At 40.8% G+C, this 18,482-nt stretch overlaps 1 protein-coding gene across 15 annotated transcripts in view; it reads left to right on the plus strand.

Annotated features, from left to right (window-relative positions):
- The window catches only part of cacna1ab (calcium channel, voltage-dependent, P/Q type, alpha 1A subunit, b), an 89,441-nt gene that overhangs the window by 41,514 nt on the left and 29,445 nt on the right, over positions 1-18,482 (plus strand). For all 15 annotated transcript variants that reach the window (XM_078793535.1, XM_078793542.1, XM_078793544.1 and 12 more), the window contains 12 exons: positions 231-290; positions 583-689; positions 8,014-8,113; positions 9,569-9,729; positions 9,942-10,079; positions 11,369-11,570; positions 11,639-11,803; positions 11,892-12,002; positions 12,254-12,337; positions 17,164-17,280; positions 17,366-17,431; positions 18,343-18,440. In XM_078793535.1, coding sequence (XP_078649661.1) covers positions 231-290; positions 583-689; positions 8,014-8,113; positions 9,569-9,729; positions 9,942-10,079; positions 11,369-11,570; positions 11,639-11,803; positions 11,892-12,002; positions 12,254-12,337; positions 17,164-17,280; positions 17,366-17,431; positions 18,343-18,440 — 1,409 coding nt within the window. The remainder of the gene's footprint in view (positions 1-230; positions 291-582; positions 690-8,013; positions 8,114-9,568; positions 9,730-9,941; positions 10,080-11,368; positions 11,571-11,638; positions 11,804-11,891; positions 12,003-12,253; positions 12,338-17,163; positions 17,281-17,365; positions 17,432-18,342; positions 18,441-18,482) is intronic.

Genomic DNA, 18,482 nt, shown 5'->3' on the forward strand with positions numbered 1-18,482 from the left:
ATTTATCCGAAAATGGAATTTTACCTCAATGAGGGGGGCAGTGTTTGTCCCTTGTGGAAACTGCTTAAAGCTGCAAGCAGGCACAAGGTGCATCCATCATATCACACACAGTTTATCATTCATTCAGACCAAACTAAGCATGAATGTATTGAAATATATATCACAATCGAAAATACTACTGAGTTATATGCTTGTCACGGCTAACTATGCTAACGACATTTCATCCACAGGTGCTGCGCTATTTTGACTACGTCTTCACGGGCGTATTCACTTTTGAAATGCTGATCAAGGTGTGTGTCACCGCTTTGATCTCTATCTACTGTTGGAAGTACTGTGTTTCATCAGGTCTTTCATCAGATTAGTCACACCGGTTTTCAATATCGGACATCCATAATCCTTACAGAAAAAGATGTCAAATTAGCCTTCGACTGGGGCTATGTGAAATATAATACATATTAATCAATAATTCATTAATAATAATAAAATAAAGATAATAAAAACTTATCCTGTAACCAGCAAAGTCACATGACCACACCATCAACTGTGTTGCCATGGCGACTGAACATGCTCCGTGTCTTCCAGATGGTGGTGCTGGGCTTGTTTCTCCACCAGGGCTCCTACTTCCGTGACCTGTGGAACATTCTGGACTTTATAGTGGTTAGTGGTGCTCTGGTGGCCTTCGCCTTCACGTAAGTAACCAACATCCCCCAGCCTCCAACCCCCTACCGTCACCACCACCCTCCCACCACCAAACACACCAGACACATCTGCAGAAAGACCCTTGCGGCCGCCATGTTGGCTGGACAATGTTGGTCCTTGTTATTGCTTTGTCAACCCCCGAGCAGATCACCAACCCCTTCCTGTTTCTTCTGATGACATCCCTTCTTCATGTCTGTTAGATGCTGCTTCTCAATTAACCAAGGGACATTGTATCAGCTGGTCTTTCTCAGCGTCCTCCACCATCATCACCATATCATGCATAACCACACCTCTCAATAAAAAAAAAAACAAAACACACAAATTTGACTAACATGAAGTTTTAGTTTTAGTTTTTAGGCTATATTCCACTTGAGTCCTCTAGGTGGTGGTAATGGACATTATACAGTGATTAAACCCTATAACAGGGGTGTCCAAAGTGTGACCCCGTGGCCATTTGCGGCCTGCTGCTGTTTTTTTATTGGCTCGTGTAACATTCTAAAAATATAACTTAACAATAAAACAATTTTTAAAAAACACTGCAAAGGCAAAAATGGAAAAATCAGCAGTAAGATAATGAGAACAAGCAGTGTAACAATATTATGAAGAAAAATAAAAGTTGTATTTTTTGGAAAATTAGGTTGTATAAAAATATAAAAATTAAGTAAAAATATTGTAGGAATAAAGTAAAAAATAATTACAACAAGAAAATGAACAAGAAGTTAGTTTAAACTAAAAATTAAAAAACATGAAAACATGGCTGTAATTTTACAAGAATAAAATCAAAATATTGAGAGAAAAAAACCCTATTCTAACAATAAAAAGTTGCAATTTTACGAGAATAAACTTGTAATATTCCAAAGAAAAACAGTAATTTTAAAAATGTATATATTTTTGAACATTGTAATATTATGAGAAACAAACAAAACCAGATAAAGTTGCAATTTTTGGAAAATTAGGTTGTATAAAAATATTAAAAAATATAAAAATTAAGTAAAAATATTGTAGGAATAAAGTAAAAAATAATTACAACAAGAAAATGAACAAGAAGTTAGTTTAAACTAAAAATTAAAAAACATGAAAACATGGCTGTAATTTTACAAGAATAAAGTCAAAATATTGAGAGAAAAAAACCCTATTCTAACAATAAAAAGTTGCAATTTTACGAGAATAAACTTGTAATATTCCAAAGAAAAACAGTAATTTAAAAAATGTATATATTTTTGAACATTGTAATATTATGAGAAACAAACAAAACAAGATAAAGTTGTCATTTTTGGAAAATTTAGATTACAAAGTTAAAATTACAAAGATTAAAACCAACAAATATAAAAATACAGACAACGTTTTAGCATTACTTTTTGCTTGGTGGAGGTAATAATCTAACCAATGCCATTTAATACTACTAACACTTAAGTGTCATCTTGGAGACCTTTAGGGGCCCTAAGGGGCCGCCTTGAGGAATCTCCATCACCACCATCGTCTACCATCGTCAGCCTCCACCACACCCTCACGTCACTCCTCCTGTAACTGTCTGACCTCTGTTAAGCACCGCCTACTCACTATCTCCTCCCACTCTCCTTGGCCCCACCCCTTCTCCCCCTCCCCCACACCCGACAACCCATGCTGCTCTGATATTCCCACCAAACAGGCCGTGAGTCATCCCGTCCTCTCTACTTGCATTTTTATTGCCATATCGTGACTCCGCCCCCTCCTCTCCCTCTTTGGCCCCTCCCACTTCCTACTAGGCAACTCACCTTGATATCGTTAGTACACGTTGCACTTGTCGTGGGTTGTAGTCGTGACGTACAGCAAAGCGAGTAGCATTGCCGACATCCATTGGTCCAAAATGTTAACTACCTCATTTTTGAATATCATATCACATTTTCATAACATATTCTTTTTAATTAAGGACTGAAAAGAATTGGGCTGGTTTAGTGAACCTTACTGAACTTATGAAAATAAGTCTCTGGGACCATAAATTACATTAAAAGTTCCATTTTTATGGCACTTTCATTCATGCACTCTCTCACTCGGTCTTTTCAAAATAACCATGTCGATGCCCATGAAAGTACAGATATCATCCAAGGACATTCACTAACTAGATTGCATCAGCAACAATTCATAATAATTCAAAGCTGTTCTGCAGAAATGGAGGTTAATGCAGCCGACTCCTTCTTCTGTGAAAAATATCAGTGTGACATCACAATGATATTTTTATATTGTTTTATCACATTATTAATTAGTATTAATAATAATAGTATTAATTGGCCCTGTACCCTAGAAACCGCCCATGAATGATACGGGGAAAGGTCGAAATGATACTGTGTCAAAGCCCAGGGCAGTGATACTGATAAAATATAGATTTTAACCATGTCCAGTATCAGCTCCCGTAGCTGTCCAATCAGAGCACACTGCTCTGGTATCGTACCCGTGAAACAACCAATCAGAGAATAGCGCACAAGCCCAGGTCATGAAGTGGGCTCCTGGGCTTAACTTTCTAAACTCCGCGCATGTGACAGGAAATGTCACTGTAACTATAAATATTCCTAGTGCTTCTCCAGTCACCAAAAAACCCAAACTTGATTAATGGAACTTTAATTGTCAGACATTGATAAGATAAGATTGTTGATATATTTTTGCAATTATTATGTTTACACTGTTTAGATATAATACATGTAATAAACTGAAAATTTTCTTTTGATTAAATAGTATGTGATAATAAGCTCATGATTAAATAGTATGTGATAATTATAGGTTATGGCGACCTTATGTCTCGGGCTGATACTGACACTTGGGGGCATGATACTGGGCCTGATACCAGACAAACCATGTGATGATCTTATTATCACATACTATTTAATCATGAGCTTATTATCACATACTATTTAATCATGATATATTATATCATTATATATTAATCATGTTTATGACATGTATTATGTCTAAACAGTGTAAACACAATAATTGCAAAAATATTTCAACACTAATATTTTATCATATCTTATAAATGTCTGACAATTAAAGTTCCATTAATCAAGTTTGGGTTTTTTGGTGACTCATGTGCTGTTCTCTGATTGGTTGTTTCACGGGCACGATACCAGAGCAACGCGCTCTGAGTGGACAGCTACGTGGGCTGATACTGGACATGGTTAAACTCTATATTTTATCAGTATCACTGCCCTGGGCTTTGACACAGTATCATTTCGGCCTTTTCCCGTATCATTCATGGGCGGTTTCGAGGGTACAGGGACAATTAATACTGTAGTATGTGATAATAAGATCATCACATGGTTTGTCTGGTATCAGGTCCGGTAGTGTCAGTATCGGATACTGGCACGTGGGGGCATGATACCTGGCCTGATACCAGACAAACCATGTGATAACCTAATAGTATCATAACAATTACAATAAAGATATTCTATTCTATTCTATGTCAGTGTAGATTACACACGCTTGCCTACACCCAACACCATATTGTACACCCGCCACTACAATACAATTCAACAACAAGACTGATCCATTATTTGATATAATGGGAGGAAAAACATGGAAAAACATGTCCAGGAGGATGTTGCACGCTCTTGCTTTGCTGGTGCTTGTTCAAGGGCCAGCCTATACATTACTACTACGACTACTTCTACTACTACTACTAGTACTCTCATCACTTAAGATGCACAAAGTGGAACATCACCGTGTGAGATGTCACTTTAGATACAACGTAGTAATGTGGGGATAAAAAAAGGTTGCCCCCCCCTCCCTTAAACTCCTATTCCCACCTCCCTCCTCCTTCTACTTTCACCTCCTTTCTCCTCGCTACAAACATCTGCTGCAGGGCTGACGTCCGGCACAGTTGTGGCACACACTCACACACACACACACACACACACAGAGTCATTGCACAGCAGGTTTTCAGCATGGTCAGCGTGCAATGGCTTCCACTTGAAAACAGCTTTTAGACATAAATGTGGACCCTCCTCATCCTCCACATAAATGCTGAATGATACACTATCATGACGGGACTGCATGCTGGTGCGCGCGTGTGTAAGAGTGAGAGAGTGTGTGTGTAATCATGATGATGGATGAGCTCTTACATGCAAAGACTTCTTTTTACCCCCCCTCTCACCCCACCCCTCGCTGCTGACGTGCATGCCAGAGCGCTTTGATAGCATCTCAGCAGATGATTGCAGATCTAATGAGGGCAATTTATGCTGCAGGCCCGCTCTAATTGATTATTACGCTGTAATAACATAAGAATGAGTGCAAACGGATGCGGCCGTGCAGCTTCCTCTTTCATGGATGTGCTCGCCTCGGAAGATGAAGAAGAAGAAGCGTCCAGGCTGGACATTACGTTGGGGACGGTACAGGATAATACCTGGAAAATTGCGTGCTACTCAAGGGGTTGTTGTTGTTACGTTTTGTAGGATTTTACACTGCAATTAGTAGAAAACGGAAAATGGAGGTTGCCTTTCAAAGAAAAATCAAATGTCAAATGTACAACTTTCTACATTAATACACAAATATAATGCAAACGATATACAACATTAAAATGGATGTCTTTGTACCACATCGCAGGCCCCAAAGGATTTTAGAATGGGCGCAGGCATTCAGTCATTCGTCCATTTTCTACTGCTTATCCTCAAGAGGGTCGCGGGGGGTGCTGGAGCCTATCCCAGCGGGGTACACCCTGGACTGGTGGCCAGCCAATCACAGGGCACATATAGACAAACAACCATTCACACTCACATTCATACCTATGGACAATTTGGAGTCGCCAATTAACCTAGCATGTTTTTGGAATGTGGGAGGAAACCGGAGTACCCGGAGAAAACCCACGCATGCACGGGGAGAACATGCAAACTCCACACAGAGATGGCCGATGGCGGAATTGAACTTGGATCTCCTAGCTGTGAGGCCTGCGCACTAAACACTTTTTCCACCGTGCAGCCCGGGCGCAGGCATGAATGAATCAATTATATTAATCATATAATATAAAATGATAAAAAATTAATCAGATTAATCGCAGTTTTGGATGAATTAATCACAATTAATCACAACTCGCAACTATGTCTGAGAAAGACTGAATAAAAAGATAAATGACAGGACGATGATATTTATTTGGGTGTATTAAAAGCTAAAATAACATTTTTAAAGTGTCATTACAAGCAATAAGGGTTGCATTCAAAGACATTGTAGAATTTAAGGTACATTGACTTATTTTCAGTGTTTTTTCCAGCATATGTATTATTAAATGTAGCAAATTGTGAGTGATAAAAATATCCACCTTCCTCTTTATTTACACACACGTGCATTATTAAGCCGTTTTTGTGATTTTCGGAGTGTCCCTGAATGCATCTGGCGTTCTTGTAATGAGAATGAGGAAGTGTGGTTCCCCATGTATGCAGTATATGATGTTGGAATTGTAGCAGCAGACAAATGTGTGCTGTGAATGATAGCACATTTATTGTGACCAAACCCAAAGCCAACCTCGGCCTCGCCCTTAGAACCAATGGCGTTCTTGACTTCAGGCAATACTCAGCCATCTTTACTTTGTAAGTCCACTTTGCTCGGGTAGTTGAATGACGTCTTTGCAGAGGAGGGGGCGGGACATTCCACACAGGCGTGGCCATCCTGCTGTCCGTCCTCGTGTGTCTTCTTCTCATGTCGATGTGTTTACTCTCGTTTTCTGCCAACCTTTCCTCTCTCCTGTCTGCTGTTTGTCTGTCTTCTCTGTCAACGTCTGTCTTTCTGTGTCCTCCTCTTCTTCCGTCTCTCGCCGTCTAACTGCAATGGCACTCGACAGGAGCAGCACCCGGTAAAGTTCTCCTCCTCCTCCTCGTTCTTCTCCACCTCCTTCAGCACCGGATCACTTTGGCTTCTCGCTCTTTCTTTCTTTGTTCTTCTGCCTCGTTCTCAGCGCCTTATCTTCACCATCACGCCACATTGCTTGTTTTATGGAATTAGTGCAACCACATTTGACAGTTTTCTACTAAAACCTCAATGAAATAAGACATAGTCTATTCCAGGGTCAAAGTGTGGCCACCATGATAGCTTCAAGACAACATGTTAAGAGTCATACATGTGAAGTTAAGCAGTGCTGATGCTATAAATTAGTTATTAGTTTATTCATGTGGAATATTTAGAAAACATTAAGTAAAATGTGAGTAAGTTATATTTATTTATTTTGCAAGTACTTCACAATCAAATTAAACATTTTAACAGTATAACGGTAATAACAATTTTGGTACAAGGCTGGAACATAAAGCGTGTAGTACTGTGAATACTTCTGCAAATGTGATTTCTTAAATGTTTTTAAAATACATTTTTAAAATGTTTTTAAAATACATTTTCAAATATTTAAATTTTTTTAATGTTTTTCAAATACCTTTTAACTATTATAACAGTAATAACAATTTTGGTCTTAAATGTTTTTAAAATACATTTTTTAAATATTTAAACATTTTAAATATTTTTAAAATAGTTTTTTTAAATATTTAATTTTTTTAAATGTTTTTAAAATACTTTTTAAAAATATTTAAAATGTTTTAAATCTTTTTAAAATACATTTTTTAACTATTATAACAGTAATAGCAGTAATAACAATTTTGGTACAAGGCTGGAGCATAAAATGTGTAGTACTGTGAATATGTACATATACACAATGTTTGTATCAAGTTTTTTGATGGCCACATTTTGACCCTGGATCAGACTATTTCCTCTTACTTATTTCAAATGGGGAAAATGTATTGAAAACGCAAAGGTAAAAAAAAAACTTGGAACCTGAAGTTGTCATCCTTGAATGGCTTTATTAGACGACATTTTATGCTAATCTCTCCTTCACTCCATCCTGTCATGTGATGCCACACACCATCACATGACCCGGGGTCTCGCATAGCCTCCCTTTGCTGCAGTCCCCCCTTCCAGTCCGAGTGGACAAAAGTGGACTCCAGCGATCAGACGCTATGCGACATTGTCTCATTTCTCTCATGGAAGAACTTGACGGCAAAAAGAAAGAAAGAGGTTTGGCTGGGCACTCTGCCGTGAGATGCCTGTGGACATGGAATGGAAATTATGACGATGATGATGATGATGATGATGATGATGATGATGATGCTTCTCCATGAAACCTCCAAACAGTCAGGCCACTGATTGCTTGATCGCCACCGGTTTCATGCGTGACATGTTTTTTTTTTTTTTTTTTGCAGAAGGAGAGACTGATTGTTTTCAATTGTACCTTTTGTTTGAAAATGACTGATGATGCAATTCCATCTCAGTGGCATGAAGTCATGACGATGTTGTTCCTTGGTGTGCCTCCAGGGGGAGCAGCAAGGGCAAAGACATCAGTACCATCAAGTCGCTACGAGTATTGAGAGTGCTGCGTCCTCTGAAGACCATCAAACGGCTGCCCAAACTGAAGGTAAGCCCTCCCGCATGGGGGCTCACACCTGGAACTTTTTCATTTTAAGGGAGAAAAAAAAAAATCAAAGCCTTGTGTGAAAAAAGTGAGGCAAGTGAGGCCTGCGCTGCTTTGGATATTGTTGTGGGGTCTTTTGTGACCTTTTGAATGAGTGGTCGCTTTGCTCTTGGGGTCATTTCGGTCGGCCGGCCACTCCTGGGAAGGTTCAACACTGTTCCATGTTTTCTCCATTTGTGGATAATGGCTCTCACTGTGGTTTGCTGGAGTCCCAAAGCTTTAGAAAAGGCTTTATAACCGTTTCTATTTATAATCTGAAATGACAATCACCTGTAAATATCACAACAATATTTACAAAGCACCAACAATCAATTCAACAAAAATGAATGAATTTCATGAATTAAATCAAGAAAAGATTGCATTGTACTGTTAAAACTCGCTCTGTTTGTGGGCGTACATGTGCGTTTTAGTTACAGTATATTATTGTATGTGTGATTTTGTGTGTATATGGGGAAGAAATAATCAAAAGAAATAATAAAATATAATAATAAGAATTTTATTAAAACAATTGCAATTATCACAATTATGTTATCTTTTTTAATTTAAAATAAATTTTAATTTAATAATTAAAGATTCCTTTAATGTATTCAAATGATACTCTTTGAATAATATTTTTTCCACAAAAAAAGAAAAAAAATATCTTGTTAAAATTCTCAAAATGACATCTACACCTTCTCCCTCATTCAAAGAAGAAAGAACAAACAACAACAACCACAAATATCATTATTTTGTCTCATATTACATTTGTGGGAAGTTATTACATTTACAGATTTTCACTTTCCCACATATGTTATAATTTCAGTATTCAGAAATTTCAGAAATTCATTATTACGTTTGCAGTAGGCAAATTTTATTACGTTTGTGAGAAATTTATTACATTTATGGGATTATTACATTCAAAGCTGCAGATTTGTATTACTTTTGTGGTTTATTACGTTTGCGGGTGTAACACACCTTCTTTGAATTCTTCATATTCTCCTTTTGGGTTCTTCATTTTTTGAATTATTTTCAGTGCAGTGAAATCAGTGCACCCAGGAAGGAAGTTCCGCTGTTGCTTAAAATGAGCAAAATACAGCAAAAATGTTGTACGTATTACATGCAACTGTATCATCAATATAACTGTTACTACATGGTTGCAGCATGTATGAAAACCATAAAACATTGTTGGGTGTTTTAATAGCGGGCTTTGTAGTACTTACCTTTTTTTAGCTGTTTTTATATCTTTTTAATGCACAGAGAAGAGACAGTTGTGTGTTATGTCTCACACACATACTGTGTTTGGTACTCCAGCTGGAGGGTAGCATGGTATAAATCTATTTCTGATACTTGAAAAACTGCGCACATGTTTCCACCATCTTTAAAATCCCTGAACGTTTCTTTTCCCCGCTCTTCACTTAGGCTGTGTTTGACTGTGTGGTCAACTCCTTGAAGAACGTGTTGAACATCTTGATCGTCTACATGCTCTTCATGTTCATCTTCGCCGTGGTGGCCGTGCAGCTCTTCAAGGGTCGCTTCTTCTACTGCACGGACGAGTCCAAAGAGTTTGAGCGCGACTGCAGGTTGGTCGGAAGGAAAAGGTTCAAATGCTTCTTAGCTATCAGACTGGAAGGTGCAGTCTCGTGTCTGCTGGGTGGATGCTGCCACCTGGTGTTGACTCTGGGCATCATAAGCAGCATGAACGCTCACAGGACGAGTGCATATGAATACATTCAAACATTCCAGACAGGAATAGTTGTGTCGCTATAATGTTTGTGTTTGTCGTCCCCTGCAGGGGCGAGTATCTAGTGTACGACAAGGATGAGGTTAAAGCTGAGAAGCGGGAGTGGAAGAAGTACGATTTCCACTACGACAACGTGGCTTGGGCCCTGCTCACCCTCTTCACTGTCTCCACTGGAGAGGGGTGGCCGCAGTACGTATACACACACACACACACACACACACACAGCCTCTATTGTTGACCACTTTTTTCATATTTAAAAAATGATTTAATGAACATAGAGTGTATAATAGCTAAAGCCAGTAGATCAAACCGTGGATACCATAAAGTATACATATTATGACGTCATACTACACCACATTTGGCCACGAGGGGGCAGAATACTCATGCTTATCATATTATACTGTACAATATAACTAACCTGTTCAAAGAGACTTGAGCTCAATGTTTGTAAAAATTTTAAAATATAAAAAAATAATTCAAAATTACTGTTATTTAAAAGCAAATCATTCTATTAATTGTTGTGTCTTGCTATTTTTATTTTTTCTGCCATGCCACTGTTGAAAGGGACCATTGAGAGGAAATGTAGAACAAGAACTGTAATTTGCTAACATACGACATAGGAACCAAATACAATTATATCCGTATTAATTCAACTTACATTCTTATTATTCATCTTAGACCTCCTCTTCCAGTTGTGTGTCACTTAAGAAGGTTAAAATGTGACTTAAACCCAGCCTGGACACTTAGTAAAGCTTTTATGCTGGCCACAGTTTGAGCCTGGAACAGACTATTTCTATTTGTATTAGTTCTCATGGGAGAAATACAGGCTTTGAAATTCAAACAATGTCTAAGTCAGGGGTCAGCAACCTGTGGCTCCAGAGCCGCATGTCGCTCTCGAGCCTCTCTGTTGTGGCTCCCTTAGCAATGCTTGAATAATTTTAAACACCCGAGTGGGGAAAATGCAAAAATCCAACTTTGTGTGAGACCTTGAATGCATCCTGACTGAGTTCTGACTGTTTGGATGAGGATGAGCAGACAGGATGCTATTCTGTTCTCTCTCACGCAGGTAAACATAAAATAAGTAATACTTTCCCTGAGGTATTTGACATTTTAAAAACAGCTGCATGGGCGCCAGTAAATCAGGTAAGTTTAAAGTAGTTTGCACATACATTTATGTAAGTTTATCTCCAATACTAGCAAGAGTACTCCAACTTGTCTTTTCTTATCAGAACTAAGTTGGTAAAATGGCTCTTTTCATAGTAAAGGTTGCCGACCCCTGATTTAAGTCAATGACTTTGGCGGTTCCGCTACATCGGAACAATCTGTGGGCGGCCATGTCTCGGGGGTAGACCAAGTGGCCCAGAAACAGGGATATTGGGCAGTGGTCTACAGATGTACTGTAGATGACCACCACCACCGGTGTGTGTGACTGAGGAGCCAATGAATAGCGGTAAAATCATGTGTCTTCTCCTGTGCAGGGTGTTAAAGCACTCCGTGGACTCCACTTATGAGAACCAGGGTCCGAGCCCGGGTTACAGGATGGAGATGTCCATCTTTTACGTGGTGTACTTCGTTGTCTTCCCCTTCTTCTTCGTCAACATCTTTGTGGCTCTCATCATCATCACATTCCAGGAACAGGGAGATAAAATGATGGAGGATTACAGCTTAGAAAAGAATGAGGTGAGGAACCGCCGGTCCGGGTAGTCAAGATGATGCATCACGGTGTTTTGTCTGCTGTACTCCTGCAGAGGGCGTGTATAGACTTCGCCATCAACGCCAAGCCCCTGACTCGCCACATGCCCAAGAACAAGCTAAGCTTCCAGTATCGCATGTGGCAGTTTGTAGTGTCGCCGCCGTTTGAGTACAGCATCATGGCTCTCATCGCGCTCAACACCATCGTCCTCATGATGAAGGTGATGCTCTTACGGCGTCCCCTACTCACGAGGAACCCTCACTAGGCCTCACAATGACAAATATTGTCCTCCTAATTCATTCTAACAGTTTGACGGCGCGTCAAAGACGTACGACGACGTCCTGAAGAACCTCAACATCGTCTTCACCACTTTCTTCTTCATGGAGTCGATCCTGAAAATCATCGCTTTCGGTCCTCTGGTGAGGGAGAACCTACACACACACACATGGACTGACTGCTTCCATGCGGGCTCGTCCCATCATTCATTCATGAGGAAGCTTATTTTGGTCGACAGATCTGGAGCGTGTTCTTGCTGTCCCCGTAAAACCCCAAAGTGTGCACGGCAGTCACGCCGTGGTCCTCCCTGCATTCTGTTTCCATGGCAACAGTCAGTGTCTTTGTATTTGGGGAACTCACTCCATGTCCGTTTCTTTCCCTTTCCTCTAAACAGAACTACTTCAGAGACGCCTGGAACATTTTTGATTTTGTCTCAGTTCTGGGAAGCATCACTGACATTTTGGTCACGGAACTTGGGGTAAGTGACTTTTTAAGAACAAATAACTCATAGTGGACTCTTAACAACCCGGAATGATGACTTGAGAGTATCAGTACTAGGATGCTAGTATTAGGATAGGACGCTGACAGGGGTGTCACAAGATCAAATGATGCAATGATGAGAACAAGACCGGATTTTTTTAGAAGAGAACAATTAGTTTCCCAGAACCGAAAGTCGTGCTCCGTGGTCTCACCGAACTCACGTTTTTTTTCTCGTCCACCGCTAAAGCCGCGTGCCACTTGGCCTGACGGTACTTTGTCGATCAAACATCACAGTGGGTGTTGATTGCTGTGACGATAGGCTCTGCATCTGGATGTTTAGCTTCCTTCACAGATGGGAAAACTGGGTGGAGAGGGGGATTAGGTTGGGGGTGGTTTGTTTTGACGTGGAAAACAGACACAAATGTACATAGCAATATATAAATAATATGGCGTGATTTATCTCTTCATTTATTATAATTAAATAGACATTTTTTTTCTTAATGAGAATCCGTCATATTATAATTTGACGAGATCTTGTGACACCCCTATACGGGCGTTAACATTTACACAACAAAAGTCATCAAGAAATATGTACGGTAATTACCGTAAATACTGTAATTCTAACAGAATGAAGACATTAATTGATGAGAGGCTGTTATTTCCTAAATGTGTTTCCCTTTGTGTATTCCTACAGAGAGTCCGTATAGACTTTACCATCAGTACCAACCCCTGTGAATTCATTCTATATACTAGTAGAACACTTTTTATCTGTAATAAGGATTTGGAGTGCATGAGAAAGTGGAAAAAGAACTACTCTCTCTCTGACCACGTCGTATTGCACAATACAGCAGCAAAAGAACCAATGTAAACAACACACTGATCTAAATAGTAAAGCTGCTGGATCCTGACCAGTGATTAAAAACTACATCGGGAGGTTGACTACAGCCACAGCTCTTAATGCAAAGACAGTTGTTTGTTTTGTTTCTGCGTGCCCGGCAACTATAGAGCACTCACTTACTTGAATAGAGGCGTAACCCGGTAATTATGGTAATTTACGGTAATTGTAATATCCTGGGAAAAGATGTGTTTGTGAGCTTTTGTACAAAAAGAAATTTTCCCGCATTTTTCCTCATTTTGTTGGCGACATTCACAAATTTTCTCCACATGTTGTCCTGTTTGACGGTTTGATATTTGTTGGTTGAAGCCCCTCTCTGGTGTCCAGCCGTGGCTTATTTTGCATCCGATGACGCAGACGATGCTAATAGCTAATGGCTCACAAAGAAAGCGCGCTTGCACATGATCAGCGAGCCCGCGGCCGTGTCGGAGAAGGTTGGCGAGGGCGCGACCCAGCGGTCGGAGCTGACAAAGCTGGTTAGCAGATCTTTGTCAAGTGTCTAATTGGCTAGCTTTGTCTCGTAGCGTTTAGCTGCACTGGTTACGGCTCGCAAGAGCTAACTGTCGTGTTTGTTGAGGATGGACTGAAACGTCCCGCTAAGGACAGAGAGGGCGTGGCTTCGGCGGGGACACCAGAGAGCATCTTGAACGTTAGCTGTTGACTGCCATTGTGACACTGACACTCATAATGACTCCGTCTTCCTCTTCTTCTATCTCTTTACATGCTTTCTTTCACTTCTCTACTTAATTGGCGCCCTACTACCCGCCCCTACCACTGCCCCACCCGCCCCCCATCCCGCCCCACTCTCTTGTGAAATCCATCCAATCAAAATGCACTATGAAATCCTTCATCGTGTTCTTCTCCATTCGTGTTACGCCATGGCGTGTGGTGGTGGTGCTGTGATGATGATGGTGTGCCTTCTGTCGCCCCCATGCCTCCGCCCAATTAAAAAAAAAACAAAAAACACCACAAATATCTTCCGCCCTAAAAAAACAAAAAACCCAAAATGACCCGTTCATCTTTCGACATCATGGCACATGTAGAATCTGGTTGGTTTGTAATTTATCTCTCAAAGCTTCCTCTGCATCCTCATGAAAGCCCCGCCTCCCTGAGCCCGTCACGTGACCCCTGACCCCCATCCCCGGGACGTATTTTGACCCCTTGTGCATGCGCTTCTTGGATGAGCCTGGCTGGCTTACAAAGTGATATTTATCTTGGATTAATAAGACATATCATTACATCACGTGTCAATCAAAAGTCAGCTTTATTATCTTTTGTATTGGACCTCATTAGAAACCGTGTACACCATTGTAATGGTTTTATTTCATTTGAACATGCATCAGATTACAATTGAATGCATCACATAATCAGTTCACAGTTCCACATGTCCAAAAGGAGTAGGAAGAAGCAAAGCTTATTAAATCCTACCCCTCCATCTGGTACTTTTACAATCAGTAACTGTTACATTTGTTCACTTCCTGCTTTCCTGTCAATATAGTGACATATATAGAACATCATGACTGGTTCTTGACGCTTCATCAAGTGGCTGCTAAGTATACTTTCTGAGATTGTCAAATGAGGTAGACTAAAGCTTATTTATATATTACTGTTATGCTAAAGGTACATTGTTTATTTTGAGTGGCATTCTACCCCCCCCCCCCCCCCCACCACTTCTTCGGGTGTGCATGTAGGCCAGGTGCGTTTCTGTGAAGGTTTGCTGCCATGCTGACACGTGTGCACTACTGAAGCTGCTCGTTCCTCCTCCTCCTTCTCATGACCCAGCCTGGCCTGTCAACCACACGACGCACCAGGAAGACGTAGCTAAATGTCTTCCATGAATACATTGTATGTGAATGCTAACATGCTGGGATGTTCCCTTTAACGACGGTTAATACATGACAGCATATCATAGAAATCCCTACTATCCTGCTCAACATCAAAAAGTGCAGTTCCTTTTTAAAAAGGTTCGAAGCAGAGCTTTTAAAGAAGAATATGAATCTATATTATATCATATGTTTTATTTTCTCTTATTATGGCTACTATATTAGGTAACATGAGTGTATAGGTGACTATAGGGGGGTTATTTCATGTCTGGAAGGCTCTAATAATGTTAAATATTGTGTTTAAAATTTTGTAAATACTGTGATTGGCTGGCGACCAGTCCAGGGTGTACCCCGCCTCTCGCCCGAAGAGAGCTGGGATAGGCTCCAGCACCCCCTGCGACCCTCGTGAGGAAAAAGCGGTAGAAAATGAATGAATGAATGAGTGTACAGGCGACTATAGGGGTGTTATTTCATGTCTGGAAGGCTCTAATAATGTTAAATATTGTGTTTAAAATTTTGTAAATACTGTGATTGGCTGGCGACCAGTCCAGGGTGTACCCCGCCTCTCGCCCGAAGACAGCTGGGATAGGCTCCAGCACCCCCTGCGACCCTTGTGAGGAAAAAGCGGTAGAAAATGAATGAATGAATGAGTGTACAGGCGACTATAGGGGTGTTATTTCATGTCTGGAAGGCTCTAATAATGTTAAATATTGTATTTAAAATTTTGTAAATACTGCGATTGGCTGGCCACCAGTCCAGGGTGTACCCCGCCTCTCGCCCGAAGACAGCTGGGATAGGCTCCAGCACCCCCTGCGACCCTTGTGAGGAAAAAGCGGTAGAAAATGAATGAATGAATGAGTGTACAGGCGACTATAGGGGTGTTATTTCATGTCTGGAAGGCTCTAATAATGTTAAATATTGTATTTAAAATTTTGTAAATACTGTGATTGGCTGGCGACCAGTCCAGGGTGTACCCCGCCTCTCGCCCGAAGACAGCTGGGATAGGCTCCAGCACCCCCTGCGACCCTTGTGAGGAAAAAGCGGTAGAAAATGAATGAATGAATGAGTGTACAGGCGACTATAGGGGTGTTATTTCATGTCTGGAAGGCTCTAATAATGTTAAATATCGTGTTTAAAATTTTGTAAATACTGTGATTGGCTGGCGACCAGTCCAGGGTGTACCCCGCCTCTCGCCCGAAGACAGCTGGGATAGGCTCCAGCACCCCCGCGACTCTTGTGAGGAAAAGCGGTAGAAAATTAATGAATGAATGAATTTTGTAAATAGATTTTTTTTTCTATGCTATGGTTTGGTCGCCGATCGCTCCTGAGTGTAAACAATGGCGCAAGAGGCAAGCTACAAACATCCATAGCTGCACACTTGCTTAAGGGGTCGGTATGGCAACAAAAACAATAACAAAGTAATAAATAAAGCAATATTACACACTAAAAACGCAACAGAAGATACAGAGCTGATGTACTAACTAGCTTACACTCGGGCGGCGCCATTTTGAAACATGAGACCTTCGCGTCACATCCAGTCAATATCCATGTGAGCGATATACTTGTTTTTGATATCGTGTTTAAAAGAAATCGATATATATCGCCCAGCTCTACACAAATACTCCATCCTTCACCTTACCACGGTCGGGTCTGGAACCAATTCTTGTGATGCTCCGTTGCTGATGTGACACGTGATGACGGCCACTAAAGGGCCGAATCATTGCTGAGGTCCTCCATAACCAAAGTGGTGTGGTTAACAGGCCCGGCCCCCGCCCCACTCCCTCCATCTTGTGTGGCCTGCTTGTCCCCCCCAGAGATCAGTGCATTTGGTTGTCTTCCAAAAAAAAAAAAAAAAAAAAAGAAGCATTCTGATGTACCAGATTGGATGATTGGAGTTTTTTTTTAAGACTTTGGTTTTCTTTTTTTTTCTCCCTCGGTTCTTCCTTCTCTCCTCTCATTAATTTGGTGTCTACTCAGACTTTTTACTGGTTCAGTTGGACCTCCAGTTCTTCTTCCTAGCTAATTCCTTTCATTTTAAGTTTGGTCACCGTAGCATCCGCATAGTGAAAGCTGACATGTCTTTTTTTTTTCTTCTTGGCGCCATAGAACAACTTTATCAACCTGAGCTTCCTGAGGTTGTTCAGAGCCGCTCGCCTCATCAAGCTGCTGCGTCAAGGCGAGACCATCCGCATCCTGCTGTGGACCTTCGTCCAGTCCTTCAAGGTCATCACATGTCAGATAGCGTCCATGCACCACACGATTTGCGGTGCTGACCGACGTTTGTTGTTTTTGTGCCTCCTTTTTACAGGCTCTGCCTTACGTGTGTCTGCTCATCGCCATGCTCTTCTTCATCTACGCCATCATTGGCATGCAGGTCAGTGCTGGCTGCCGTTGTTCAACTGTATGTGGAATATAGATGGGAATATGAATGTGTATAGAACAACATTCTCACTCTTTGGGGTCTTTAGTAGGGACGTCATTAAAATGAGATATCAGATCGTATCGTTTCATTTTGTCTGCCGATATCAGTGTGTGAACAACAATCTTGGAATTATTCTGCTCTGGAATCATTTCCAAATACACACACACACATATACGTATGTATAGCCACACTTGTCTTTTCTAAGCCGCAGCTGTCCAAGTTGTAACATGGGATATGATACACAAAGTCACACCATAAACCTTGCAATCCTACCTGCACTCGGTGTGTTTCCAGCATCAGATATCAGATCGTATGGTATCATTTTTTTTCTGCCGATATCAGTGTGTGAACAACAATCTTGGAATTATTCTGCTCTGGAATCATTTGCAAATACATACACACACACACACACACACACACATATATATATGTATATGGCCACACTTGTTTTTTCTAAGCCGCAGCTGTCCACATTGTAACATGGGATATGACACACAAGTCAGTCACACCATAAACCTTGCAATCCTACCTGCACTCGGTGTGTTCCCAGCATCACTCATTAGCTCCGATGTGTGAGTCCAGACTCACTTTTTTTCATCAGAGTGCAACACCCGGCGTGGTCCAAGCAGTCCAAGCAGAAGTTGGAGTAATTCTATCGTTGTCAAATCAAAACGCAATCACTACATGAGACTTCAAAATATTTTATATTAATAGTAGCTTCTGTTAATTTTTCAGCACTTCAAGTGTCATGGGAACGGTTGTTTATTTGAGTCCTAAATTTTGCTGCATCACTGTTTCAGCTCCAGGTGCCAATAGTCTTATCTGAAACAATGACGTTAATGGCTTGTTTGTTTTGTGTGTAGTTGTTTGGGAACCTGGCGCTGGATCAGGAGGGAGAGAGCGCCATCAACCATCACAACAACTTCAGAACCTTCATTATGGCTCTCATGCTGCTCTTCAGGTGAGTGAAATACAAACCAAGTAGCATTGGTGACCCTGAAAA

Source organism: Doryrhamphus excisus, linkage group LG9 (assembly GCF_037039965.1).
Source record: "Doryrhamphus excisus strain RoL-2023G ecotype Guam linkage group LG9, RoL_Dexc_Guam_v1.1, whole genome shotgun sequence".
Lineage (NCBI taxonomy): Eukaryota > Metazoa > Chordata > Actinopteri > Syngnathiformes > Syngnathidae > Doryrhamphus > Doryrhamphus excisus.